This window comes from Homarus americanus, unplaced genomic scaffold, assembly GCF_018991925.1.
Source record: "Homarus americanus isolate GMGI-L3 unplaced genomic scaffold, GMGI_Hamer_2.0 scaffold936, whole genome shotgun sequence".
Classification (NCBI taxonomy): domain Eukaryota; kingdom Metazoa; phylum Arthropoda; class Malacostraca; order Decapoda; family Nephropidae; genus Homarus; species Homarus americanus.
In genome coordinates, this window is record NW_024755520.1 from 1 (window position 1) to 27,067 (window position 27,067).

Genomic DNA, 27,067 nt, shown 5'->3' on the forward strand with positions numbered 1-27,067 from the left:
GGAAAAGTAGATAACCAACTTTCCCGGAAAGTAGATATTTCCCATTTTCTATGATACAAATTTCCCGTTTTCTATGATAAGTAGATAACCAACTTTCCCGGAAAGTAGATATTTTCCCATTTTCTATTATACAAATTTCCCGTTTTCTATGATAATCTACTTCGCAAAATTAGGTAATATTTCCCCAAAAGTCGATAAACTACTTGCCCAAAAAGTCGATAATCTACTTTCCCGATAGGTAGATAATCTTTTCGGAGTAGATAATCTATTCCACAATCAAAACGTCGACTACACATTCGAAATCAGCATACTCACGAGTACCTATAATGTGATTTTCAACAAAATCTAATTTTGGCCCAAAACTGTCGAAAATGTAATTATCCGAGATATTACTGAAGTTTAATGTATGGTATGTGAAGAAAATTAATGCTGTAAATCTTTAAAATCTTTATTATCACTGTATAAATTAGAACCTTGATTAAGATAATAGAAATTTAATTTATAATTAAAGCTATAAACTTATGGCAGTGATTCTTGAAAATAAATTGACAACATAAAATACATGACAGAAGTAACAAGTACTTATTATTATGCCAGACCAATAGTGTGAGACAAACATAAAAGTAAGCTGCAGTACAATGAGAATACATGTGAGTGACGATACACGAGATGCTTAGATTAAAACTTAATTACAGCACAGTAAGTACAAGATCTTAGTGTCCTAAAACAATATACATTATTATAGAAATTTTAATAAACTAATCAAATAAAAATCCTGACCAGTTTTTCACCAACCTACATGACCATACTCGACCATAAACACTATATGTGGGAGTGATCTGTGAAATGGCCAGTCAGTCTGTATACCAAGCTTTAGAATACCTAATAAACTCAGAAAAATCCGGAGGCAATGATGATGCAGATGCATTTTTCGTGCATACAAATACTATACTACGGAAATAACCATTTACAGGGTATTAAAGTTTGAACCCAGGACTACAAGGTTTGAAGACCCAGGCAACAGCCACTCAGCTACCACGGATTACATGCGATTTTTTACTTGCTGGTAGTAGAATGATTATCACCTGGGTATCGTATCCTGGTAGCCCTTGATTCGACCCCAGACAAGAGGTTGTTTTAGTTATACATATACAGTAATATATTTGACATAATTTACTTATATATTTGTTGGAATTAACTGGCTCAAGATTGCTAGATCATGAAATTAATACAGTTTATGATGAAAGGATGTACAATATTTTTACAAAGATATATACAGGGTACATACAGTTTTTTCCCTTCAGGGTTTTACACATTATATATATTTATTGATGACACTATCTCTTAGCTGTGTCATATATACTATTTATTATTAAATTTATGGGAATATTGTGTTAATGTACAAATTCAAAACAGGACCAAGATATCCATCTATTGCTATACATCATTACATATAAATCCTATGAGTGAGGGTTTCTAAACAATAACTTCATACATCCAGGTGCAAGATAAAAGTTTTATCATAGGAGGAAGGTTGGGAAAATAAGTTGGTAGTTCAGTCAAGAGATCTTTTGGTAACTAGAAAATTCTGAAGTTTAGAGGTAGATGCCAAAGTATCGATTCCAGAGACTTCACATAAAACTTACCAAGGAAGAACACCAATACTTCAGCTTAATGAAAACAAAACCTCAGTAGAGCAAAGTGGTTACTCTTTAACTACATATTGATATACTATTGTAATGACATTATTCTAATGTTTTTAATTAAAGTCCCACAATTATTACTACATACAGCTATGTTGATGCTCATGTCTCCGTGAATTACTAAAATCATACTGTCCTGAATTGGAAACCCACTCAAATGCGATACTCAGTAAAGCTTACTTTCACCACTGATAGAGAGCTTTATACACTGTCCTCAAGATAAATGAAGTAGGCTCCAGAAGCCAGGTATCCATAGTTTGGGAACTTCATTGTTTTCGAAAACGGGCAACTTGCTATCTAGAGACAAATGAGTTGTTAACAAGGTAAACGACACGTCAAGTGAACAATACAATATAATATTCATGCCAGCATTTATGATAACAATTTTCCAAATGAATTGTGAAGGTTTCAGTTATCATAAACAACAGTTATGGGTATTTTAAATACATTTAGGTTCGGAGGCATTTGATTACACTGGTGGATGGTCATAAGTCATATTAATGCAACTTCTGTATTGGGATAAATTAACTCGAGCAAATCCAGAAAAGAAATAAAAACACTTCACATATAATTTACATAAATCCACTGTACATATTGTACATTTAAGTCCTTCTGTGCTTACTTAAGTATTAATTCATGGACACGTCTGATGACCACATGTGAACCAAGGGCGAGCTGCGGAGATGGCATAATATTAATTATTTTGGCGAAGGACTGAAAAATCCACCCACCACAGACCTTTTAATAAGAACCATAATTAAACACGAATATCAACTAATAAAAAATAAAAAATTTCAAGGCACTTACGTGGCCAAAGAGAAATAAGTCCTCTTGAACCCTTACATTGAAGCTATTGGTAACCGAGCTGAAAACATCTACAGACAATAAGATTTTGTCCAACGAAAGGCTGTAATTCAAAATAGCAAATGTGCATTGAAAAAGAAAAAAAAGGCTACTATAGACAATGGCTTAAGTTAATATTTAACAAAACAACGAAATTAGTAATTTATCATTCAGCATCATCGAACCTGACAGACAGCCTTAAGTGTGTGTACACACACTTTCTGTTTACCCGCAATACTCGACCAGGAGTGGAATACAAAATGAATTATTCCTTATATATTTATATAATCTTTAAAACTGAGCTACATGAGCAGTCAATCAAACTTATTAAAAAACTGCCTTACTTTCAGACCAGGACGGCCGCCTACTAATGATGATCGCCTGAGCTCGGGGTGTCTTTGGCTTGACACCTGCTGACTTGTGTTACGCAGTCAGTAATAACTCCATAGCATCACTCAAACACCTTGGGCTATGCGTGTTGTATTTATCAATTACACAAAATAAACAAGTAATGTTACCAAGACCAGATGTTTACCTCCGTGCACTAGTAATTCAGTAGATAAGCGCCAATACAGCCGTGTGTGGGTGTCCAGGAGGCAACAGGCGACAGCAAGCTTTTTGTAAATGACCCACATGAATAATTTACTGTATTGTACGTGAAGTGGATGAAGGGAAGAACCGGAGAATAAAATTCCCTTTTCCTTCAAGTACAGGTTTCTCCCAAATACACAATATGGCTGAAAACTTATTATTATCTCTGCCACGTATCATGCTATAAATTACGTTAAGAATAAGAGAGTTCAGGGTAGGATAACATTAATTTTAAGACCATAGGCCTTTTTCTCTTTGCTTGATTGATTATATTATCAAAATATATGGAGCACCTCAACATACAAGTAGATCATAAAATTAAAAGAATAAACGAAAATCAAATTAACGATTTACAGAAGAATTTCACCATAAAAAATTCTTAACCTGGATTGTTCCAGTTCCCTTGCTTTTCTACACAATCACCTGTCATACAGTTGATATTAAACTTTTCTTTTACCCTTGTTACATATAGATAAGTGTCAACCTCTGCGACCAGGCACTTTTAGTCCTCTGCCAGGGCCCTACAGTCAGACGTTGGCTGTTGAGCGAGTCCTAATGAAATGATAATCACACGAGAAAAACCACTGATATACAAGTTTTTTCTTCAACTTTTGGCAAACATAAAAAGTCACAGAGGCATCATCACAATAAGCAGTGATGTATGGTGAGTTGCTTCTCTGTTACGTTCACCTCCCAGTAACACATCACTTGTCCATTTTTCAGGTAAGTTTATAGCATCACAGCATTTCCTGTCAGCAGGGAAATCAGCTAAGCTCGACGGGGATGTCAGCCCGTCCCCGCTGGTCGCTAGCCGTGATGAAGGAAACTGTTGATAAAAGTACTGAAATTAACAAAATATATGATAAGATACTGACTTAATTGTGCCTGACTATCTGCTTAAACCAGGTCAACTATTGAACAGTTAAAAATAAACACGCACACATATATTGAATTGTACAGTTCCACACAGAAGTTCGTTATATACCCACAGGAAGGAGCACATAGCCTGTTGCACCCTTCCTGGATGCCAGGTCACTACGCCGACCCACCCACCAACAAAAAGAGTGGAACTGACAACTCGTCAAAAAGAGATAGTTAGATTATTAATATCAGCCAACGTTACTGCTGATGGATGATGATGTGTTAATATCTTGCTTATGAGACGATAACCATAGTGATAGGAGTAACCATTCCAATATTAGAATACAATGAAGACTCTTAATATACTATGAGCTTTGTTCAAATGCCCCTTATAGCATTCATTCAAAACCGATTTCCCCATTGTATTCTAATATTGGAATGGTTACTCCTATCACTATGGTTATCGTCTCATAAGCAGGATATTAACACATCATCATCCATCAGCAGTAACGTTGGCTGATATTAATAATCTAACTATCTCTTTTTGACGAGTCTACATTCAATTCTAATTGTTCCGTTGTCAGTTCCACTCTGTGTTGGTGGAAGGTTCAGCATAGTTATCTGATGTCCAGAAAGGGTTCAAAGGGCTATGTGCCCTTCACCGCGGGTGTATAACGAACTTCTGAACGGAACTGTACATATGACAGGACAATATAAGACGATAAAACTGAATTAAATATTAAATATCTCCTTAGGTTTGCCAGAGTAGAAGATCTGCAGTATGAATTTATTTGTCTGATCACAGAACTTAGGATATGGAGAAGTATCAAGCGTATACTCACGCCATTCACCTGAAGGCACAAAGAGAGAACACACCTTTATCATCTTACAGTGAACACTTATAAGATTGTGAAATCAAGTAATTACATAATTTCTCACTACTGTACACTGAACCAAATTGGAGGTCAAGCTACATTAATAAGCCTGTTTTACTTTATGTGTTTTATCATGAAAAGTAACTCGGCGATGAAGTTAATCATTAGCATTCAGGTTTCATTGAAAAATATTTAAGAAATTATCTAAAAGACATAACTATGGTGTGTGTACGCTTACCATCCTTCTCGTCACACTTGGGACCTAGCCATCCCGGGGTACAGGAACAGTGGCCAGTAGCAGGGTGACAGCTGCCGCCGTTGTGACACTCACAGACCTGCTCACAGCCGCCTCCATACTTGCCCGTCCCACATGCTGAAAATCAAATCAGCCAATGAAGCTAACCCATATATTTGATGCCTACTCATACACACACAGACTTTTGAGTGCTGGCTTGTCTTCTTAACTCTATACAGTATTGTATATACAACCTGCTACCACTCTGTTGTATCATATAAAGTGCTAAATTGATTAAGAAAAAGAGTGATCATTCATTAATTAAAATCTACTAATTGCAATATGAAGCCCCAAGGAGGTTGTACTTGTATGAAACTGATGATACTTACGCATAGCACAGTATTCTCCCTTGAAGCCAGGCGGGCACTGACACTCTCCGGTCTCCCTGTCACACGGGTACTCCCCACACTCACACTTCTCGTTACAGTGACGTCCGAACTTCCCTGCAATAATGAGACATGTGATATATACAGCACAAATTTCTACACCCACAGTATTTGTACAACGACCAGACGTACATTTTTTCTACAATGTGTGTTTTTTGATAATAGATTTCACCCTACAAGTTCCTTTGTCCATCTTTATAGAGATCTCCTAGGCTCTCAACTCGTCTTCATGCTATGTTAACTCTGAACGACTCCTACTTAATCATGAGTTTTGATTATGTCGGTACAAAAGAACGAGCGTAATAGAAGCAGGAAAGACTACTGTACAGGAACAACATTGTAGCAGTGAGATAAACTTCACTGCGGGTTAATGTTAGAAGAAAAAAGTGTGCGTGTTGCTGGAAAGAATTAGTATGAACAAGCCAATTAATATTGAGTCTAAAGTAGGCATGAGCAAGAGCTGAACCTTGCAGAACTCCAGCATCGACAGAAAAGTAGACTGGATATGAAATGTCCACAACTGCATGGATGTTGCACTTGCAGGGAAAGGAGATCCAGGAAATAGGAATACCATGTTGACAAAATAAGGAAACTCATCTGTAGAATCAAGCAGACAAAATGGTGAGATTTGCTTAAGTCGTCAGAAGCACATTCAAACGTATGAGAGGAAGTGGTGGTCTTCAGTGTGTGAGTTGTTGTTGCTTTGTAACAGTTTACTTGACTTTAAAAATGACTGACGTAAGATATACCAGATCAAAGCATTAAATGGACTGAAAACTGGTTAATCTTAAGGTGAGGGAGCAGATGAGAGGATTAAAGAAGATACAGTTTAAAAAGGATACAAGTATATCCTGGTGATTATTTTTGAAGGTAGAATAACATCAGGTCCTGGGGACAAGTGTTGACTAAGTGTACACCTGCTAGAGATACATTCGCCCAGGGAAGTTGTAAACTACAGCAAGAGTGAGACAAGACCTACACAGGAAGCTAGCACACTCCAGTATAAGAGGAAACTGACCTGGGGGACAAACATCAGCACAGGTGTCGCCGGTAAAACCAGGTGCACAGCGGCATTGACCAGTCTGGGAGTCACAGGTGGCACCGTTGTGGCACTCGCACACACTTATGCAGTAGATACCGTAGAACCCAGCCGGGCACTCTGGGGGAGATGTCAATATGACATTGGCACTTTCATACACAAATGGGTATGTCAATAAGATGAATACAGTAAACTTTAAACACTAAAACTCCATTATCATGTGACCTACCTAGTTCACAGTAGCGGCCATAGCGGCCCGGGCCACATTCACAACAGCCTGAGAACCTGTCACAGGACACATTGTGGTGGCAGGCACAGTCCAGTTGACAATTGGGACCATAGCGTCCTGGGCCACATGCCTGGCTACAGTCTGGACCCGTCCAACCGATGCCACACTGACATTCCCCAGTGGCTGTCGACATAACTCGGATATTATTACCCAACATAAGAACATAGAAGTCTACAATAGGCCGGTTGGCCTGTGCATTACATATGTATCTATTAATGTGATTTTAAGATGTGTTAACTAAAACGTCAATCAACACCCATTGTTAAAATGTTTTCTTTTGTAACAACCGTTCTTATTGGTTAGTCCAGCCTGGCAGCCATCAATATTTCATTATTTTGCCAGATATTATCGAACCTTAGTTTGGTGTTAACCTTCCATAATCTCACGTAATGTAGAAACTCTAATTACTGGAATCAAGTAATCATCACAGGTTGTCGGCACAATAACATTTTAGTGATGGATGCCGCGCTCTGTAACAACAAAATAACCATATCCAATTATTAATACCGTATGCAGTTTATGATACGTGTCTCTCTGCCAAGGTATTTCTGGCCTTACATAACTTCTCTCTACAGTATAGTGTTTCTATTTATTTTCTCTCACTAGAGTTGGTACAGAAAATATGCTTGGAGTCACCATGAGGTAGTGAGTTAGTTACCTGGGTGGCAGATGGCGTCGTTGCGGCAAAGGCAGGTGGAGGAACAGCGGAGGCCCCAGGTGTTTTGGGGGCAGATCGTTTCACAGTGCTGTCCTGCGTACCCCGCGGGGCACCTACACTCCCCGGACCTGGTACACACACCCCCGTGCTCACACCCACAGGTCTGTCACAACAGCCAAATATATTATTTTGCATTACCATTTTCTGGATAATAAACATACAGTATATACACTACTATATATATATATATATATATATATATATATATATATATATATATATATATATATATATATATATATATATATATATATATATATATATATATATATATATTCATTTTTATTTTTTTACTACACTAGGTGAAGTTACTTACAAAATGTTCTCAAAAATCCTACTGGTGTGTTACATGTTATAATCATATTAGAAAAATTAGTGAAATACTGCAACAGCATGAAGAAAAACACATATTTGTAGTGAAGCTCTTTTTCTAGAGCTGGAGTTGAGGAAAACTTCCAATATTCATTGCCAACACACTTCATGTTATGTCAGTCACCTCATAATTTCTTTTTCACTATAAATACAGTAGAGAGTACTGAAAAAAAATACTATTTGGTAGCATTAACTTATCTAAACGGGATTCTGGCTATGGTGCTTTATAAATATAAATGCTAGTAGCAGACCTGGAGATGGATGTGAACCACTGATTTAAATTAGCTGTTGTCGAATTTTTTCCACTATTTTTTCTGTGTATATTATAACAAGCTGGATGATCACTGTTCATCACACCAATACACAATGCAGTTCACAATTTGTTTTAACAACACAATAGTGGTTCTGTTTTGACTCCGGAGAACTGCCAGTAACTGCGATTTCAATACCAACACTTTGGGCTGGAAATATCAACTGTTGACAGATGAAATTCTAGCCGCCTTTAAGCACCCACTTAAACTTCATGGATTAATTGTGTACAGAAGGCACCCTGCACACAATAAAGATACCCTGTGTAAAGGACAATCCTGGTCACTCCTATGGCTACTCGCTGCAACTCGTCATAGCTGTGGCTCAGTAAGTTTGTGCGACTGTGTGTGTGCAGACAGTGCAGGAATAGATTACAGCTGTACTGTTGTGTTTTACCTGGTTGTAGGTGGAGTATACAGGTATTAATTCAGCTAGTTACAACTATAGGGGAGTTACTCACCTCGTTACAGCCAGAGCCAAAGGTGCCGGCAGGGCAGGGGACGGAGCAGGTGGGGCCGTAGTAACCATCGCGACACTGACACTGTCCACTCACTGGGTCACACGTCCCGCCGTTCTCACACTTACACTTCTGTAAATAAAAAGATCATCATCACCAGGTGATTCCGGGTTTAATGATGAGACAAAAGTTACACCAACCTCTGGAATATGTGCACTGTGCTTCAAGGAAGGAAAATTACATGCGGTAGAGTTTTATAAAAATTAAAGTTTTTTCGCAATACCATTCCATATTACAAAACATAAAAATAGTTATACTGAGGGAGTTTGCTCTTCACTGTACTATATGTAGTGATGGTAACTGACCTGTTTACAGTCGACGCCATATTTACCGCGGGGACAACCTCTTCGACAATTGCGTCCTCGGAGACCTGCAGGACAGAAACACTCACCAGTGACCGGGTCACAGAGGGATGACCTAGCACACTCACACTCCTGGCGGCACTCCTCCCCCCACCATCCCTCGGCACAATCTGTGGAGGCAATGTCAAGTTAGAGCCATGGGTGTGCTCCCCGTGGACACCTGCATTAGAGCTAAGGACTTTGTAACATTATTATTCACCTGGTTATAGTACTTGTGATATACTATAGTTCGTGTCCTAGTGTTACTACTGGTGACCGAATCACATAATAAATTTATTTTATATATCGTTTGACGATTTTTCAGCTTACTAGCCACTCGGGCAGTTGGTCTGTTTGTTACAACCTTTGTCAATGTTCGTGGAGTACAGGAAGAAACCGGAGTACCTAGAGGAAACCTGTGATGTGTGGTAGGTAAGACCTGTCTCACATGTCTCTGGAGAGGAACCAAACTGAGGACACAGTTATGAGATACACATGCTACCAGTGTACCACCAGTACCCCTATTGACCAAATGATATTACTGTACTGTACTATTTATTGACTAAGTCCTATAGTAGCTTCTTTGTCAATGCTAGTGGTTAAGTATAAATAAGAAAGGTAAATGTGGGTACCCACACTCGTGACACTGGTGACCCTGGCGCCCTGGGGTACAGCTGCAGGCGCCGGTCATGTGGTCACAGGACTGGTGAGCCTCGCACCTGCACCGCTCACTACAGTCTACCCCGAAAAACCCAAGAGGACAAACTGCAAGTACGAAAACGAGACCATTATGAGTTAACTTTCTTTTTAATCTATCTAAAGCATGACAGATGTGGTTTGACATGTTGGTTAACTATATATTTAAGTCATGGCAAATGTGGTCTTATATCTGCTATGCCTTTATAAAGCAAACAACAGCTCAGATAACACAGACCTGGCAATGTTAACACTTACTAAACTGGCACCTGTCTCCGGTGAAGCCAGCAGGGCACTGGCACTCGCCTGTAACTGGGTGACAGTTAGTGCCGTGCTCACAGTCACACACCTGCTCGCAATCACCGCCCCAGAAACCTGCGGGAGAAACATGCCCATTATTTTCTTCACCAAGAGCTACATATTGTCTCTGCCAGAGACAACATGTAGCTCTTGGTGACTTTGTGTTTGTGTGTAATTTGCTTCTGATGATGTGCTAAATAAATGAAAGCGCTTAAGTAAATTTGCGATTTTCTTTTTCCATGTGGTTTATTTATATATATACATGGGGGCCCCCAAATTCACGAGGGTTAGGTTCTCAAAATGGCCGCAAATAGCCAAATATGCGAATAACATTTGCGGACCGGGGATGGGGAGGGGTGCATTTTTACTTGTGCACAAAGCAATGTATATTCCCCTTATGTGTTTGCCCGGCACCTTAAGACAATTATTTCTTTTACCTGTAGTATTGTGTGTATGTGTGTGTGTGTGTGTGTGTGTGTGTGTGTGTGCGTGTGTGTGTGTGTGTATGCGTGTGTGTGCGTGTATGCGTGTGTGTGTGTGTGTGTGTGTGTGTGTGTGTATGCGTGTGTGTGTGTGTATGCGTGTGTGTGTGTGTGTGTATGTGTGTGTGTGTGTATGCGTGTGTGTGTGTGTATGCGTGTGTGTGTGTGTATGCGTGTGTGTGTGTATGCGTGTGTGTGTGTGTATGCGTGTGTGTGTGTGTGTGTGTGTGTGTGTATGCGTGTGTGTGTGTAGATACACAAAACACATACAAATAAATAATAATTGGAAAATCATCTAACAAATAATCAGAAACAAATTTATTAAAAATTTAACAGTCTACCCTCAAGTTCGTGCTTTATCAATAAAGTACTGTACTGTAATAGAGCACGAACTTGAGGGTAGACTCACATTTTTAATAAATTTGTTTGATATTTGTGAGATGATTTTCCAATTATTATTTGTGTGTGTGTTTTGTGAGTGTGTGTGTGTGTTTTGTGTGTGTGTTTTGTTTGTGTGTGTGTGTGTGTGTGTGTGTGTGTGTGTGTTTTGTGTGTGTGTGTGTGTGTTTTGTGTGTGTGTGTTTTGTGTGTGTGTGTGTGTATACACACGCACACATTTACAATACAGGTAAAGGAAATTACTGTCTCTAGAACGAATGACTGTCCCAGCCGCGAAAATGCCGGCAACTTTAAAACTACCCGCAAAACATTCTTGGGTTCATCCAGGATGTTATCCGCGAATAAATGAGAACCGCAAAGTTAAAATCCGTGAACCTTGGGAGCCTGCTGTACATCATTATATATCTCAGCATCATCTGCAAACATTTGTATGGAGGATTGTATAGCTTCTGGCATGTCATTTGTTTCATAAATGACAAGCCAGAAGCTATACTCCTTCACATAATGTTCTGTGGACAATGCCAAGCTATTCTTATTCATGTTAGTACTCACCTTTAAGGCAGGGTTTGTGGCAGTGTTGGCCGCGCCAGCCTGGGGTACACTTGCAGGCCCCCGTGACAGGATCACACTGGGCGCTGTGTTCACACTGACACTCCAGCACACACCCGGGGCCATACCTGCCTGACTCACACCCTGAGGAACCAACAGTGTAGGCTCAGTGAATTATCACACAAATTATAATTTACTGAACATCAGATGGAAAAAGTTTTGCAAATTCTTATGATGTAATCAGATAAACACTAACCTGTCTCACAGTATGTACCGGAGAAACCTGGTGGACATACACAGGTACCAGTGTCATGCTGACAGCCGGCGCCATGCTGACAGAGGCAGGTGTGTTGACAGCCACTGCCATAGGTTCCTGTGGGACATCTGTCCTGACAAGTGGCACCAATGAATCCAGGTGGACACACACAGGCGCCAGTCACACGGTCACAGGTGCCCCCATTGTGGCAGAGACACACATTCTGGCAGTCACTACCCCAGCGGTCACCTGAACAAGCTGAGAGAGCAGCAGGAGGTTATTAGTTGTGGTATTGGACACTACTCAAAGTAGCAAGATGACGTTTATCAACGCAGTTCCAATATATGACCAAAGATAGATCTTCAAAGGATTCTGTTAAAATTCATTTGTGGTACTCACTCTTGGAGCAGTGTTGACCATGCTTGCCGGGGGGACAGACGCAGGCACCCGTGGCAGGGTCACAAGTGGCACCAGTATCACAGCCACAATGGTGGTGACAGTCAGGACCCCAGAACCCGTCAGGACAAGGGCGGGAGCAGAAGGTGCCACGCCAACCTGCAGAAGATGTGAGCAAACCGTATTAACACCAGTGGCGGCTTCACTAACTACAGCTGCATCTTTGTTAAGAATTATAATCCAGAGTTCTCCAAATTAATGTAAGTATAAGCGGTTCATCTACAAACTTTCTGCTTAAAAATTCAATTATTTTTTACAATTAACTGCACAAATTTGAAATAAAAATATTTGTGAAGTTTGGGTGCAGGTTGTGCAGTGAGTGACCGTGTTACCTGGTTGGCACATGCAGGCGCCGGAGATGTGGTCACATTTGGCACCGTTGGCACAGCTGCAGTTCATGGCACAACCAGACCCATAGCTGCCAGTCTCGCACGCTGGGGACAAGTGTTCATGTTACATATGTGAAACACTAACAAAGACATTATGAACAATCAGCAGCACCTTAAAAGGTGTAAATTAGAGTGGGTACTTACGGAGCTTGCACTGAAGTCCTCGCCAGCCAGGGGCACACGCACACTCGCCGGTCACACGGTCACAACCGCCACTGTTGTCGCAGTGGCACATATGCACACAATCTCGGCCATATCTTCCCAGTGGACACGGTTGGCCGCAGCTGGGGCCAGTAAATCCTGGTAGACACTCACACCTGCACACATCACCACAGAGTTACACACTACAACAGGACCTAATGTAGTACGTCTGGTTCACACTGATAGGAAGGACCCACAAAACCCGGAACTTTTACCAACTTGTATTAAGTAAAGGTTGTAGCCAAGAATTGTCTAATCAGGAAGTATACCTCCCTAAGAATTGTGTGATGGCAATTAAGCCTAATACAGTACAGATACCTGGTGATTGTTTTAATTGTTCGCTCTGGTGTGCGGTAGTGTCACAGTAACCAGCTGTTGCCAGCTGTATTTCCAACTTTGAATGTTCCGAATATAATTTTGCTTTTATTTTTTTAGAGGTGGAATGTGATTTTTCATAATACTGGGTTAAAAAAATTATTAATATATGGTAAAACAGTTTTTCATAAGAATATTGTAAGAACAAATTATGTAATTCAAATTTTAGTATATTTTCAAGCGAAATAATGCAACAGATTATCACTAAGGGACGATTTCCCCCCTCCAAGATTCCTGTACATACCTCCAGGCTCTGGCCCCAATAACTTCCTCTCTACTACCCTGAGGACTCTATACCCACCTGCCGGTGAGGTGATGGCAGGAGGCGCCATTGAGGCAGCTGCAGGTCTCGCCACAGTCCACACCAAACCTGCCAGCAGGACACTGCGTCTCACACGCCGGACCCTGTGGATCACACGACCTGTAGCCTCATGTACAGAATCTACAGACTTATATGCCACCAGTACCGGGACCAGTACCGGGACCTATACCGGGCCGGTACCGGTTCTTGTGACACGAGTACCAGTCCCTATCGGCTGTATATATATATATATATATATATATATATATATATATATATATATATATATATATATATATATATATATATATATATATATATATATATATATATATATATATATCAGAATATGTTGACTGACAGTATTAAGGGCCAATTCTTTAAACTAGACAGTATTTACATCATGTGTTATGGTAATATTTGTATATGAACAGCCACTGAAGCTGGGTAGGTGTGGGCACAGGTACCCTATGTATCACTCACGACAAAGCCTGACGTGCAGTGGCACTTCCCACTGACATGATCACAGGAGGCACCGTTCATGCAGTTACACTTCATCTGGCAGCTCTGGCCCCATTGGCCCTCTGGACAAGCTGGTGGAGACAGTTCCATTATTATTCTCACTAGCTGTACACTTCCTAGATTTAAACGGTAAATATATAGTTTTTTGGTTCCCATTTGACAAATCTCCAAAGTGCAGTCTCGTGGAATTTCACTAATATTCACCACATGCGATGTATGGTACTACTATTATATATGTAAATTTCTGGGTGTAGGCATTTGAGGGTACTCACGCTGGAGACAGTTAGCGCCGTGTGTGCCGGCAGGACAGACACAGACACCAGTGGCCGGGTCACACGACCGTAGTCCACACATACAGGTCTTCATACATCCCGGACCATAGTGACCAGCCTCACATGCTGCCAGGAGGGATTACTGTCATACGCTGACTGGCCAGATTAAGAAAACTACCCTATACAGTGTAGCTATTTAATCCAATATGTCATTACTATAGAGTAAACATAAGAAAAATTTGGGGGAGTTTACGTGTGTTACAGTCGAGCCCAGTGAAGCCTGACGGACAGTCCTGGACGCAGACACCTGTAGCAGGGTGGCAAGTGGCATCACTAGCACATTGACATTCGTGCAGGCACCCAGCACCCCATCGGCCAGCCGGGCACTCCTTGGAGCAGTCAGGACCCACATATCCAGGTTTACACTCGCACACACCGCTCTGAGGAAGGCGAGAATAATCATACCGAGAAAAAAGAATTAAGAATTTTGTTTGAGAATAGGACGACTCTTTATGAGACAGACAGGTTACTGAGGTCAATACCGGAGAGGTTATGATAAAAGGGTGTGAACAGTACATAGTCAGTGCCATTATAAACATCACCTACTGCACAAACATTTTGGATTCAACAGTGTGTTGTGTACAAACATATAGATGCAGAAGTGCACCTGAAAAGTGAAGTGAGGGCCTCACCTCAGCATGACACTTAGCAGTGGTGCGAGCCTGGCACTGGCACTGATGGCGGCAGTTAGGGCCCCAGGTGAGGGCCGGGCAGGGCATGTTACACTTGGGCCCGAAGCGTCCTGGATCACACTCACAGAAGCCGAAGACTCTGTTGCAGCGCATGTTGGGGCACATCATGGGGCACCGCCGCTCACACTGCCCACCGAAGTACCCTGACCAAAACAACAATCTCTAATTGTGGTAAATTTACGCATCCATATCTTACTCCCCTACAGTGATAGCAGCTATGGTTGTGACACCACTGAATATAAAGAACAACTCTGGACCATTATACTCCTCAAATATACAACTGTTGTAGTGTGAAGAGACGAAGAAATACAATGGCCAAAAAAATATTAAACAATTATTTTATCCAAAACAAAAACATTATCAGTATCACTTACCTGGAGGATACACCTTAATAACGCCGTCTTACTCACCTGCAGGACATCCATCTTGACACAGGTCGCCAGATACGCCAGGTGGACATGTGCAGTTTCCGGACACAGGATCACACGTGCCGCCATTCTCGCATCGACACACCTGTAGTGACTTCTGTCATCACCAACACTCAGTTAAATCACCAAGTAGTTTACAGGTTAGCTTATAGGCATATACCTATATTAAATGTAGTTATGCCATCATTAGAATCCTCACTAATCTATGCCACGTGAGTTATCCTCCGAGATTGAGAAAGGGGAAAATAGACTTTATAGCTTTTAGAACTTAATAGTTGGTGATTGAACAATATTCAAAGTTACCTAAAGTATATACTGTACCTGTAACAACTACACGTCACCACGTTATCTGAGACACAAATGTAACAACCACGCGTTACCTCTATTTTGAGGTATCTTGTATACCGTACATGTCATACACTTGACCCAAGAAGGTGTGGCAATACATGGTGCGGCTCACCTTGTTACAGCCTGCACCATAGGATCCTGTTGAGCAGGTGAGGGAGCAGGTGGGGCCGGTCCTGCCCATGGGACACACACAGCCCGACGAGTCACACTCGCCAGGACAGTCAACACAGGTCAGGGTACAGTTGGGCCCGAAGTGTCCCGGGGTACAGCCTGGAAGAGGAGTGGGTGGCGGGCCAGTTACCTTGTGACATATCTGTCTGCTGGAATATTACCATGAAGTTCTTCCTATTGCGGGGGATTTCCTTATGGTGGAAAGTTAAATTAGTCAATTATTTTGACCTTGAAAATATATGAAAGATTGTCCAACTTCTTAATAAAGAAAATAGTAAACACAAATTTTTAACATGTATATGACCACAAAACAGTCAAGTATAGAGACATACAAGACACATTACAGTAAGGTTAGAAAGAAACACGGAGGCTTCACCTCACATAGCGGCGGCAAATAAAAGTATCAGAAGGGATCCAAGTTAATCAGAGGAGACAGACCAGGCTTCACAACGAGACAGTAGACTGGATAGCAAAATGGGAGACCTAACACCTATTGTTGCACCACAAAGTAACAGCCAAAATAAATGTCATAAGCTGTGAGGACAAAATAAGAATGCACCAGATGAGCATGACGACAGTAGCAGAAGATCATAGCTCGAGGGGTGAGTAGGAGCACGTAACCTACTACATGTAATAGAAAGAGTCAGCATAATATCACAGTTTATAGTCAACTGAGGAGGAAGCTTGATGGTACAGCACATGGTATCAGGTCACAGGACTTACGAGTGAGTATGGTGGTGACCTTGGCATGCTCAGCATAGGTGCTGTCGTTCCACGTGTCATAGGAAGAGGATGATGTGTCCCCCAACACCGAAGAGTCATCCTCCAGGATCGTGCTTAGGACCAGGTCCTCACTTTCTCCCAGGGACGTGGAGTCATCATCGTCGTCGTCCTCATCCGTGTAGTCATAGTTGACCACTGTGGGGAGGGACGCCAGGGTAGTGTCATTGTAGAAAATTTTCTTTGCACTCTTATTCGAAACTAACAAACTCAAATTAAAGTCAACAGGGCATTTTATTGCAAACAAATAGTTTGGAGACTCGTTCCAGGAGTGTTAGGCATATAAAGAGACTTTTGTTTGTGACAGTAGAATGGTATTCCTCCGTTATAAGACCTTTATGGGACTCCTATTCATTCCTTGTTTACTCAGCACGCATGTGCTATGAAGTTTTACGATAAATAAAACAACTATTTCGTGGTAAACAGTAGTCGGCCATGATCTGGGGAGTTTGGTAGAAATAATCACGTGACAGCAGATTGCTGGAAAACCTGGAGACCAGACACTTAAGGGGTCATGTTTCTTACTTAAACAAACGACCTAAGTTACTGAAAAAAATAATCACCCACTACAAGTTTAAATATATACATGTCTATGTCTTTGGACTTACTGTCACAGTGAATGCGGTTGACTAGAACATAACCCCTGCGGCAGGAACAGACAAAGGAGCCCTGGGTGTTGTGGCACTCGTGCTCACACCCGCCGTTCTCTCGCTCACACTCGTTCACGTCTGAAAGGAGCGAGGGTAAGGGTGGGTTACTTGACGATGGCCATCACAGCCTCCTGCATATTTATCCTCTTCACATGCACACAAATTTGAATTTTTTTTTCATTACTAATAAACAACACAGAAAAAGCTGTGGATCAGTGAGATAGTGCAGGGAGGGAGCCACCAACACCATTGAGAGTTGTCAAAGTATAGTTCTACTTGAACACTGTAGATAGGGCTCGCTTACCAGTACAAGTGAATGTGTCAGCACTCAGAGTGTAGCCCTGAGTGCAGGCACAGGCATAACCACCGGCTGTGTTGACACACTCCTGTTGACAGCGGTGAGTTCTCGCCTCACACTCGTCCTCGTCCTGCCACACATACAAGTTAAAAGGGAATACAATGCAGTTGGTGTGGACGGAGGGCAAACACGGATATTAAATGTATCACACTCAGGGGTGCAGCGGCCTAGTGGATGCAGCACACACGTCCTATCCTAAGGGTCACTGGTTCTGTCCTGGGTAATTTAAAAGCTTACCCAGCTGCAAATGGATAACTATCTTTATGGTTGGGGAAGAGAAGTAGGTCAAATGCAGTGCCCATCATGCTGCTTCCCTATATGTTGTATGGGACCTATTTCTATAATATATACAAAGATCCTGCATAAGTCTGGCCCAAAAGTACTGTAAAATACAAGATATTACAGGAAAGCGCCTCCTATACTGTACTGATGCGGAAACAACACGGCCCAAAATCGCCTGAGACAAGCCGTACCGTATTCTCTTTATCGGCAGCAGCAAGTAACTCAGGTGACATCATCATCACTCACCTGACAGCTGCGACGGTCAGGTTGGAGCAAGTAACCCGGATGACATGTACAGACGGCACCACCAGCGCCATGACGACACATGTGTTGACAGCCACCGTTGTTCTCCAGGCACGAGTTGATCACCTCCATGTCGATCACTGAGGGTAGAAGTCAGGTCACTTGGGGCAAGGGTCAGGTTACATTACTACAAGTTAGATAGAGGTCAGATCAGGTCAGTTGGAGTTTGTGTGAGCAGTGGCGAGTCATATTGCATTATAAAACTCTGACCACCATACTGAGAGCTCGACAGGTCGGCAGTAACAACTAAAGGGGGGGTTAGGAAAAGAGTATTGCTCTGGGTTGGATGTACCAGAGATGTGGTCAGGCAGATTTAATAGTTAGGAAAAGAAATCAGAACTTACTGGCTAGGAAACTCTTCAGAGAATGTGCACAGAGGAGGGGGATCAGTTGTGGTTGCTAGCTAGGGGAGGGTCAGTTAGCCAGCAGTTGCTAGCCCCAGGGAGGGGGGTCAGTTGTGGTTGCTAGCTAGGGGAGTCAGTTAGCAGTTACTAGCTAGAGGATCAGTTGTAGTTTCTAGCTAGGGGAGGGTCAGTTGTAGTTACTAGCTAGGGAGGGGTCCAGTTGTAGTTACTAGCTAGGGGAGGGGTCAGTTGTAGTTACTAGCTAGGGGAGGGGGGTCAGTTGTAGTTGCTAGCAAGGGGAGGGATCAGTTGTGGTTACTAAATAGGGAGGATCAGTTGTAGTTACTAGCTAGGAGGGGTCAGTTGTAGTTTCTAGCTAGGGAAGGGGTCAGTTAGTTACTAGCTGGGAGGGTCAGTTGTAGTTACTAGGTAGGGAGGGTCAGTTGTGGTTGTCTAGCTAGGGAAGGGGTCAGTTAGTTACTAGCTAGGGAGGATCAGTTAGTAGTTACTAGGTAGGGGGAGGGGTCAGTTGTAGTTGCTAGCTAGGGAGGGGGTCAGTTGTGGTGCCTTCTAGCTAGGGGAGGGGTCAGTTGATTACTAACAATAGGGGAGGGGGTCAGTTGTAGTTACTAGCTAGGGGAGGGTCAGTTAGTTGCTAGCTAGGGGGTCAGTTGTAGTTGCTAGCTAGGGGAGGGGGTCAGTTGTAGTTACTAGCTAGGGGAGGGGGTTAGCTTAACATTGTGGGAAAATAAAAGTTTTGACAATACTAATAAAATTTCAATTAAAAACTATATCTTCACATAAAATTGTTTAAGGTTGTGAATTTTATCCCAAGGTGTACAAGCAGACAGAAAAAATACGAAAATAGAAGGCTTTTTTTTTTAATTATTGGGATGCACAGTTGCAGCCCAAATGCCCTCAACACTTGGTAATGCCTTTCATTATATTTGACGTTGAAATAATGTCATGGAAAAAAAATGTAATACTGTATAAAGAAAAATGCGATTAAATTGAAGTTAGCATCCCAAGCAGCTTTACCTACCTGACCCTCAAGTGGATGTCAGGTAATCCAGAAAGATCACAGTTGTACAAATGCTTTATAAATATTACAAACTGTCCTAAAAGGTTGCTGTTCCTTCTAGTAACATACTGTATCCACGGTTGTAAAGGTGAGTAGCCTGGCTTACAGTACTTACTGTAACAAGACTTGTGGTCAGTTCCCAGCTGGTAACCAGTGTTACAGAAGCACTCGTAAGAGCCCCAGATGTTGCGGCACTGGTGGCTGCAGGTGCCAGGCGTGTGGCACTCGTCTAAGTCGACGCAGGACACCTGGTCATCAGCCAGGGTGAAGCCACGCCGGCAGGAGCAGCGCACACGCCCCTGCTCAACCTGGCAGCGGTCGTGACAGCCGCCGTTGTCCACAGCACAGGGGTCAATCACCTCACACCCACGCCCATCGTTACCCAACCCATACCTGTAGTGACAGTTAATATCGAACTTAATCACAAATATACTAAGAACACGGGAGAGATGCATTATACTTATTCTATAACAACCTGTGTGTTATTTGGTATTATACATATCCTGTCAACTATTCTGTGATACGTGGTGTTATGGTCTCATGGGTGAGTTACGCAGCCATAACTATTATCATCACTACCATTGTTCTCAGCGCCACCAACACCAGTTTTACGTCCGTTGTGCTGATAACCGTGGCCACTGAAAATTACAAGTGGTAGAACCTTTCCATCCCATCCATCACTCCTCGGCTAATCCCTGGCCGTCATTCTACATTCATTGGTTTGATTTTTTAGTGAACTCGTGAATTGGTGAAACATTTCGTGTTTGTGTTGTTGTTGTGCCCGTGAGAACACAACACCCGGCAACACTGTGCTCATGTAACATAAAACACCGGGTTACTGCATATTGCTATTGTGCCTTTGTCTATGTCCAGTATTTGTTTATCTATGCATATGATATACAGTACATACAGCAATAAAATATACTGTATACAATGAGTACAATGAGAAGCACAACGATGACAAACTTTAAAATCCAATGAGAACATTTTCCTAAGACTTTACACAGCAGTAACTAAAGAAATTATTAACACAAGCAGTTTTAAAGTTAATCAGTATAAATATCAATGGCTTCGACTCACACCTATACATGGGTATTAAGTCGTAAGAAAGACAATTATGATTACCAGACATAAGCGAATTTTACTTGAAGAGTTGGCTTGAAAATAAGTGACTCGTACTAAAGTCTTACAGGCTTATAAATTATTAACCTTCAAACTTAATAATTAATTAAGTGAATTTAAAGAAAGTAAATATTTAGGGCAGTAATGAACCAACTGAAAAATTGGTTTAGCAAAATTAGAAAGACAACAATAATGGGCTGAAATGACTAAGTAAATCCACATATACAAGATCAGCGAGAGAGAGAGTCATTAACAAAGGCATACATACCCAGGGCGGCAGGAGCAGACGACCCGCGCGGAGGAGTCGTTGCAGAAGTGATCACAGCCGCCGTTACTCGAGGTACATAGGTCCTCACCTGTTTAACACATACACAAATATCAGGTTACTGACCAAATGTACAAAATACCGATATATATTTATACAGAAGGAGCAACAAACTAACCGAACACGGAAAAACAGTAATTGAGGGAGAGGGCGTGGTGCAATAAGAATAAAGGGAAGGATAAATCGCAGAGAGAGAGAGGGAGAGAGAGAGAGAGAGAGAGAGACCAGGAATATAAAGTATCATCAAATGGCAATAAACACAGTAATTGATATATAGACACATCTATACAGCATTAACATCAGTCAGGTATTTTGGCCGGAAGTTACCTATGCAAGTACGGCCGTCGGTCAGGAGGCGGTAGTTGGGGCCGCATCGACACTCGTAGGAGCCCACCGTGTTGACACACTCGTGGGAGCACCCGCCGTTGTGGTAGTCACACTCGTCCACGTCTGTCGGTACAGCATCTCTTGGTAATATAGGTGTGGGGATGTAAGCTTAGTAAGTGGGGGAAACTCTCTTGTGTTATTCCTGATGTACTTGACGTAACACTGACAGCAATTGAAGGTTCACACATAATGGAGAGAGAGAGAGTTTTGTTTCTGCTTACAAAGGATGGCTGTTTTATTTACCCTTTGCTGTTTACTGAGGCAACATGAAGAAAAATAAGTTGTCTCATATTCGCACCCCCCCCCCCATGAAGAATTGCTCTTTCTGCTCAGAGCCAAAGACTGAAATAGTGTGCTTTTGGAAATCTGGTCGAGTTAGAGCTAAAGGGTTTTTAGGTTCTCGTACTGTACGTATCTTTAAGTCAAATCAGAATAAACATCAGATTTAGTGCAACTCACAATCAGAAATCCCAACCAAACTGAAACTGTTGTACATTGTGTTCGTTCCCAAACACATTATAATACCTTCAGTCATTCGCCTTATTCGTTTTAGTTCCGAGTTACCGTAAATGTGCATAGCTTTCTACAGCACGATGATGGGTTCAGTAATACCTGGGAAGTTGCAAGTATATTCAACTTTATTACCAGTGTCGTTCCATCTAGTTGTCGCTGTCTTTATTGCTTGTTGTTGTTAAGAAGTTTGAGCGGGAATTGTTGATGAGGTAAGTAGATTCTAAAAACATTTGTTGTCTCCTCATTCCATCGTAATATGAAAGTCTCCCCAAATAAACTTTGTCTAAAAAATGAGTTCATATCCACAGAGGGTTGCAAGGGCCACTGTTTGTTGACTTTTCCGACAAAACACACAGTTACGTCACAAAAAATATCTTGCAAGATTTCTAGTTTATCTATATAATTGTCATAACTTACCAATGTTTTCATCTCTTGCGTAGTATACTGACTCAACCTAACCACGGATTATGTGAATTATAAGTATGCATGGATGTACTTGTGCTCATTGGCTTAGAGGATAAAAGGCTCACAATCTGTCCAAATGGTCGTGGGTTCGTGACTTTTCCACCTAGCACTGAATCAATACCTATATTTACCATTGGAGGCGAGAGCAATCGAATACAGTCCCCGAGTACACTACCTCCTTGAGTATACTACCTCCTCGAGTACACTACCTCCTCGAGTACATTAACTCCTTGAGTATCTCTAGGGTGTTCTATCGACACTGCCCCTAACAGTTTTTCAGGCTTACGGGACCCACTTTCAGTCACATAACGAAGACTTTGTTAACCTAGACACAGTATTATGCCGTGGTTACAAACCGATCGAACAACAATGGTTGGGCATTATGAGAAATATATACAGTGCGAGGGGAAGCCGGTAAGAGACGTAGTGGACCATCAACAACAGGTCTGAAGGCACTAGAAAAATTGAAACTATTAATATCTTTGGCAATTTCCAGTCAGTTTTTTCTTTTTAAATTTTTAGGTTTCGCTTTTTTTCCCCCCCATCTTTTCTAACGGCAATTTTTTCCCTCCAATTTTTTCGGCGTTACTTTTTTCCTCCCTTTTTTTGGTGGCAATTTTTCCCTTTCAATATTTCTGGAGCCAGTTTTTATTTCCTATTTAACAATATAGACCAGTATTGGGGAAAACACAAAGACAATAACTAACTTAGACAGGCAGTAAGCATATTAAGGTGGATATACTGACAACATTCGACTCTTGAAAAATTCCCCCAAGACTTGAGAATCAACTTGGAAACCGAACCCACAATAGAGAAGCAGACTGAAATACAACATCTAATGACATCCTCTTCAGCTGTGAGTAATGAAGTAACAGCAGGGAGGAGTCACCTACCATGGCAGGAGCGGTTGTCGGGCAGGAGCCTGTAGCCGGGGCTGCAGCAACACATGAAGGAGCCCACAGAATTTTTGCAGGTCTGGTCACACCCGCCGTTGTTCTCTCGACACTCGTCTCGATCTGTCAACACAAACCAACACACTTACTGTCGACTCCAACAATATGATGCAAAATAACAAGCCAATATTTCATGTAAAAAGCTCTCTCAACTACAAGCTTTATACATCCATCATATATAATAAATTGAAAAAACTTAAAAAAAAAAAAACGATCTGTATGAGATTAAACAGGTAAGTAATAACACGTTCTGACAACCATCTTTACATTCTCACTGCGAGAGAAGGTTCAGTGTGTACCGCTGGCGTGTTTACCTTACAGCAGCATGCAAGACACGGCCTCTTTACCTGCATCAACCATTTTGTCTCCGTTCAGGTCAGTGATGTGTTGACAATGGGAAAACACTGCTTAAAGATGTCTGAATCACTGCCCAAAACAAACACACGAGTAAACAACAAACACACAAGAATGGGAGAGTAAAACATACAAACATACACGGAGGTAAAACATTATAAACACAAACATTGGAGTAAAACATTAAAAATAGACTTACACTCACGGTCGACACTCCCCACCTTACCAATTAAGACTCGGGGTGAATATTTCCCGCCATACATTATGAGGGACTTGGGAAAAAAAAAGGTACAGTACAATCTTCCTCATTCCCTCCCTCCTCGGCCTCCCTCACACCCCATCTCCTCCGCTTTCTTCTTCTTCTTTCCTATACATCATCAATAGGCGCCTCTCTCTCTCTCCTCCTCTTCCTCTCACACACCTCCAAATGCTGCTTTTATATCTCTCGCGCTTCTTATTGCATCTCCTCTCCCACACCCACTACCTACTACTGCTACACCCACTACCTGCTACACCTCCTCTCCCACGACCTGCTACCTTACTCCCACACCACTACTGCTACACCTACTCTCCCACGCCCACTACCTACCTCTCTCCCCGCCCTTACTCTACTACTGCTACTACCTATCTGCACACCTACTCTCCCGCCCACTACTCACCTACTCTCCCGCCCACTACTGCTACACCTACTCTCCCACGCCCACTACCTGCTACACTTACTCTCCCACACCCACTACTGCTACACCTACTCTCCCACGCCCACTACTGCTACACCTACTCTCCCACGCCCACTACTGCTACACCTACTCTCCCACTGAAAGCTATAATGGAAACCGAGGTTGATTTTCTACAATGTCTTGTCAGCGAGACCACACAGCTTGGCTCCTTAAGTGTTGAGCTTGGAGTTAAGGACATGATTAGGCATAGTGAAGGAGGGGAGGGGTGTGAAGGGAGGGAAAAGGGGAAGGGCAGCGTGAGGGAGAGGGGGGGGGGATGTATAAGGAGAGAGTGGGAAAGGGAGGGGTAGGGATGTAAGGAGAATGGGAAGGGGTTGAGTGAAGGAGAGGAAAGGAGTTTAGGGAGAATGAGAATAGGAATGGAAGAATGAAGGAGACAGGGAGGGAGAGGAGTACTTCAATACAGAAAAGCCACATTACTGTCACCCTCTTAATTTACCTTAAGACTGGGTAGAGGTGGACGAGAGGGATGTTCAGGGGCATCAACACCTTTTCTCCTCCCGACCCCACCAGCGACGACAGACACAAAATTTATACACGAAAATCTCTCTTAAAGTCTCTCACCTCATGGCAAATTCGCTTTATGGACAATATTTCACCAGAAGAAACACCATCAGACAATTCCCTACTGAGAAAAATCCTTCCACCAAAATAATATGCCAGGTAAAATCCCACCAGCTTAAGTTCCAAATACTCTGGTAAGTTATGTTAGCTTCGGTACGGTTTTTATTATACAGTTGACTAGTTTATCATCATATTGTTTGGACAGTTCTACCCCCAGGTGAAACGAGGACTTAGTGGTTCAGTTACACATTTAATAAACTGGCTCGGTACAGCCGCGGTCGATAGAAATTTATTCACATTTTGATAACAAGGGAATGAATACTTCACTATCAAGGTGTGAAGGTGATAAGAGTACCGTGCCGAACCCACTGCCCCCTTGTGTACCGACGGCTACATCCACATTGTCCCTGATGTTTTGATCCCTTGGGTAAACTCCTCCTCAGGGCGGCGGTCATACACACTATTATTATTTCATTTGCTGACGACCTTGGCACTAACACAGTAACCAACACTTGAAATATATTATTGAGTATTTACCAAGACGGAGATGCAACACTCCAGTGGAACAGCGTCTACTTGTTAATTCTGATGAACGTGCGGGAAGTGAAAGATCTAAAGGATACTTCAACAAACTAAACGAGAAAAAAAAGTAGGACAAGACAGAAATAATCAAGGAAGAGAAGTATAATGAATAATGAAAAAAAAAGGCGATTATTAAAAGGACAAAGAGGAAGTCTAGAATATGCAAGAGACCAGCAGGTAATGCAGTGCGAGTTTGGCCAAAGGCGAGGACCATGAATAGATAAATGGGCGTCTTTAACTACGTCTACGGAGGTACTTCCTTGGACGACCGGGACCACCCTAGCTTACACACACCACTGCCTTAGAGCCGTGAGAATCTTGAGTTGCCGCCACCTGCTAGGATAGTGGTAATGACACGTCAGGGATGTTGGGCCTGCCCACCCTCCTACGGCGGTTCATCACACTCTACTTCACTACGCCTCCGCCCAGGGCCCCTCAGTACTTAAGAGAGGCGGACACCTGTAGCCCTCACCCCGTCCTTAACACCCACTACAGCACTATAGTTACCCCAAGCGCCTTCTACCTTCCCATCCATTAGAGGTCTTCCAACAGGCATCTTCTACTTTCTCATTCACATTTACGAAATTCCTGACGTTCATATAGTTTCTCTCTCTGTTTACTACCCCGTCACATACACCTTCCTCACCCCTATAAAACACCATCCGTAGCCCTCCTCCGCTTACACACTCCCTCATTCAACCTATCTCACCTTCATCTACTACACTCCATCACTCTCCATCACCCTATCACATATTCACACTCCTCCACACTACCATACCCCCTCAACCTGTCACAACCCCACTCACCAACACATCCCAGATCCCGCACACTCCCTCAATCCATCATCGAACGCTACAAGTAAGTAAGAGACAGAATAAGGGAGGGGGGAGGGAAGGTGGCCAATGCCTGTGGAAGAGTTCATGAAGGGAGCTTGCCACCGCCCTCTCCCACACACTAATACCTTTGTTTACGCTGTGACGCTAACAGACTACGAGCAGGGAGCATGGCGGTCACTGCATGAAGAGTCAGACTGTTCATCCTGGATAAAAATATCGATCTAAGTTTTCTAAAGACAACCTCACGCACATTGGTACTCTTAGGGATGAGAGTACCATCCAAACACACACTACTAACGCCAACATCACTCTCACATACCACAAACATTACCACCACACCTCATACCACAAACATTACCATCACACCACAAACATTACACCACCACCTTCACACC

At 42.2% G+C, this 27,067-nt stretch overlaps 1 protein-coding gene across 3 annotated transcripts in view; it reads right to left on the reverse strand.

The window, feature by feature from the left end:
• Nucleotides 1-432: 432 nt before the first annotated feature.
• LOC121856555 (multiple epidermal growth factor-like domains protein 6) overlaps nt 433-27,067 on the reverse strand; it is a 126,861-nt gene continuing 100,226 nt past the window's right edge. Inside the window, exons 6-36 of one of the 3 annotated variants that reach the window (XM_042352158.1) lie at nt 23,540-23,662; nt 21,609-21,731; nt 21,225-21,312; nt 19,950-20,227; nt 18,353-18,489; nt 17,771-17,894; nt 17,425-17,544; nt 16,760-16,954; nt 15,978-16,135; nt 15,500-15,602; nt 15,030-15,232; nt 14,591-14,777; nt 14,338-14,463; nt 14,027-14,136; nt 13,544-13,647; nt 12,811-12,983; nt 12,610-12,711; nt 12,221-12,376; nt 11,822-12,079; nt 11,569-11,709; nt 10,094-10,210; nt 9,776-9,904; nt 9,104-9,270; nt 8,742-8,870; nt 7,541-7,703; nt 6,823-7,005; nt 6,573-6,713; nt 5,498-5,611; nt 5,112-5,246; nt 4,841-4,849; nt 433-3,963 (exon numbers count right to left, since the gene is read on the reverse strand). In XM_042352158.1, the coding sequence (XP_042208092.1) occupies nt 3,902-3,963; nt 4,841-4,849; nt 5,112-5,246; nt 5,498-5,611; nt 6,573-6,713; nt 6,823-7,005; nt 7,541-7,703; nt 8,742-8,870; nt 9,104-9,270; nt 9,776-9,904; nt 10,094-10,210; nt 11,569-11,709; nt 11,822-12,079; nt 12,221-12,376; nt 12,610-12,711; nt 12,811-12,983; nt 13,544-13,647; nt 14,027-14,136; nt 14,338-14,463; nt 14,591-14,777; nt 15,030-15,232; nt 15,500-15,602; nt 15,978-16,135; nt 16,760-16,954; nt 17,425-17,544; nt 17,771-17,894; nt 18,353-18,489; nt 19,950-20,227; nt 21,225-21,312; nt 21,609-21,731; nt 23,540-23,662 (4,358 nt within the window). In that variant the 3' untranslated portion in view covers nt 433-3,901. Of the gene's footprint in view, nt 3,964-4,840; nt 4,850-5,111; nt 5,247-5,497; nt 5,612-6,572; nt 6,714-6,822; nt 7,006-7,540; nt 7,704-8,741; nt 8,871-9,103; nt 9,271-9,775; nt 9,905-10,093; nt 10,211-11,568; nt 11,710-11,821; nt 12,080-12,220; nt 12,377-12,609; nt 12,712-12,810; nt 12,984-13,543; nt 13,648-14,026; nt 14,137-14,337; nt 14,464-14,590; nt 14,778-15,029; nt 15,233-15,499; nt 15,615-15,977; nt 16,136-16,759; nt 16,955-17,424; nt 17,545-17,770; nt 17,895-18,352; nt 18,490-19,949; nt 20,228-21,224; nt 21,313-21,608; nt 21,732-23,539; nt 23,663-27,067 lie in introns of all 3 variants that reach the window. The other 2 variants (XM_042352156.1, XM_042352157.1) reach the window with 2 other exon arrangements.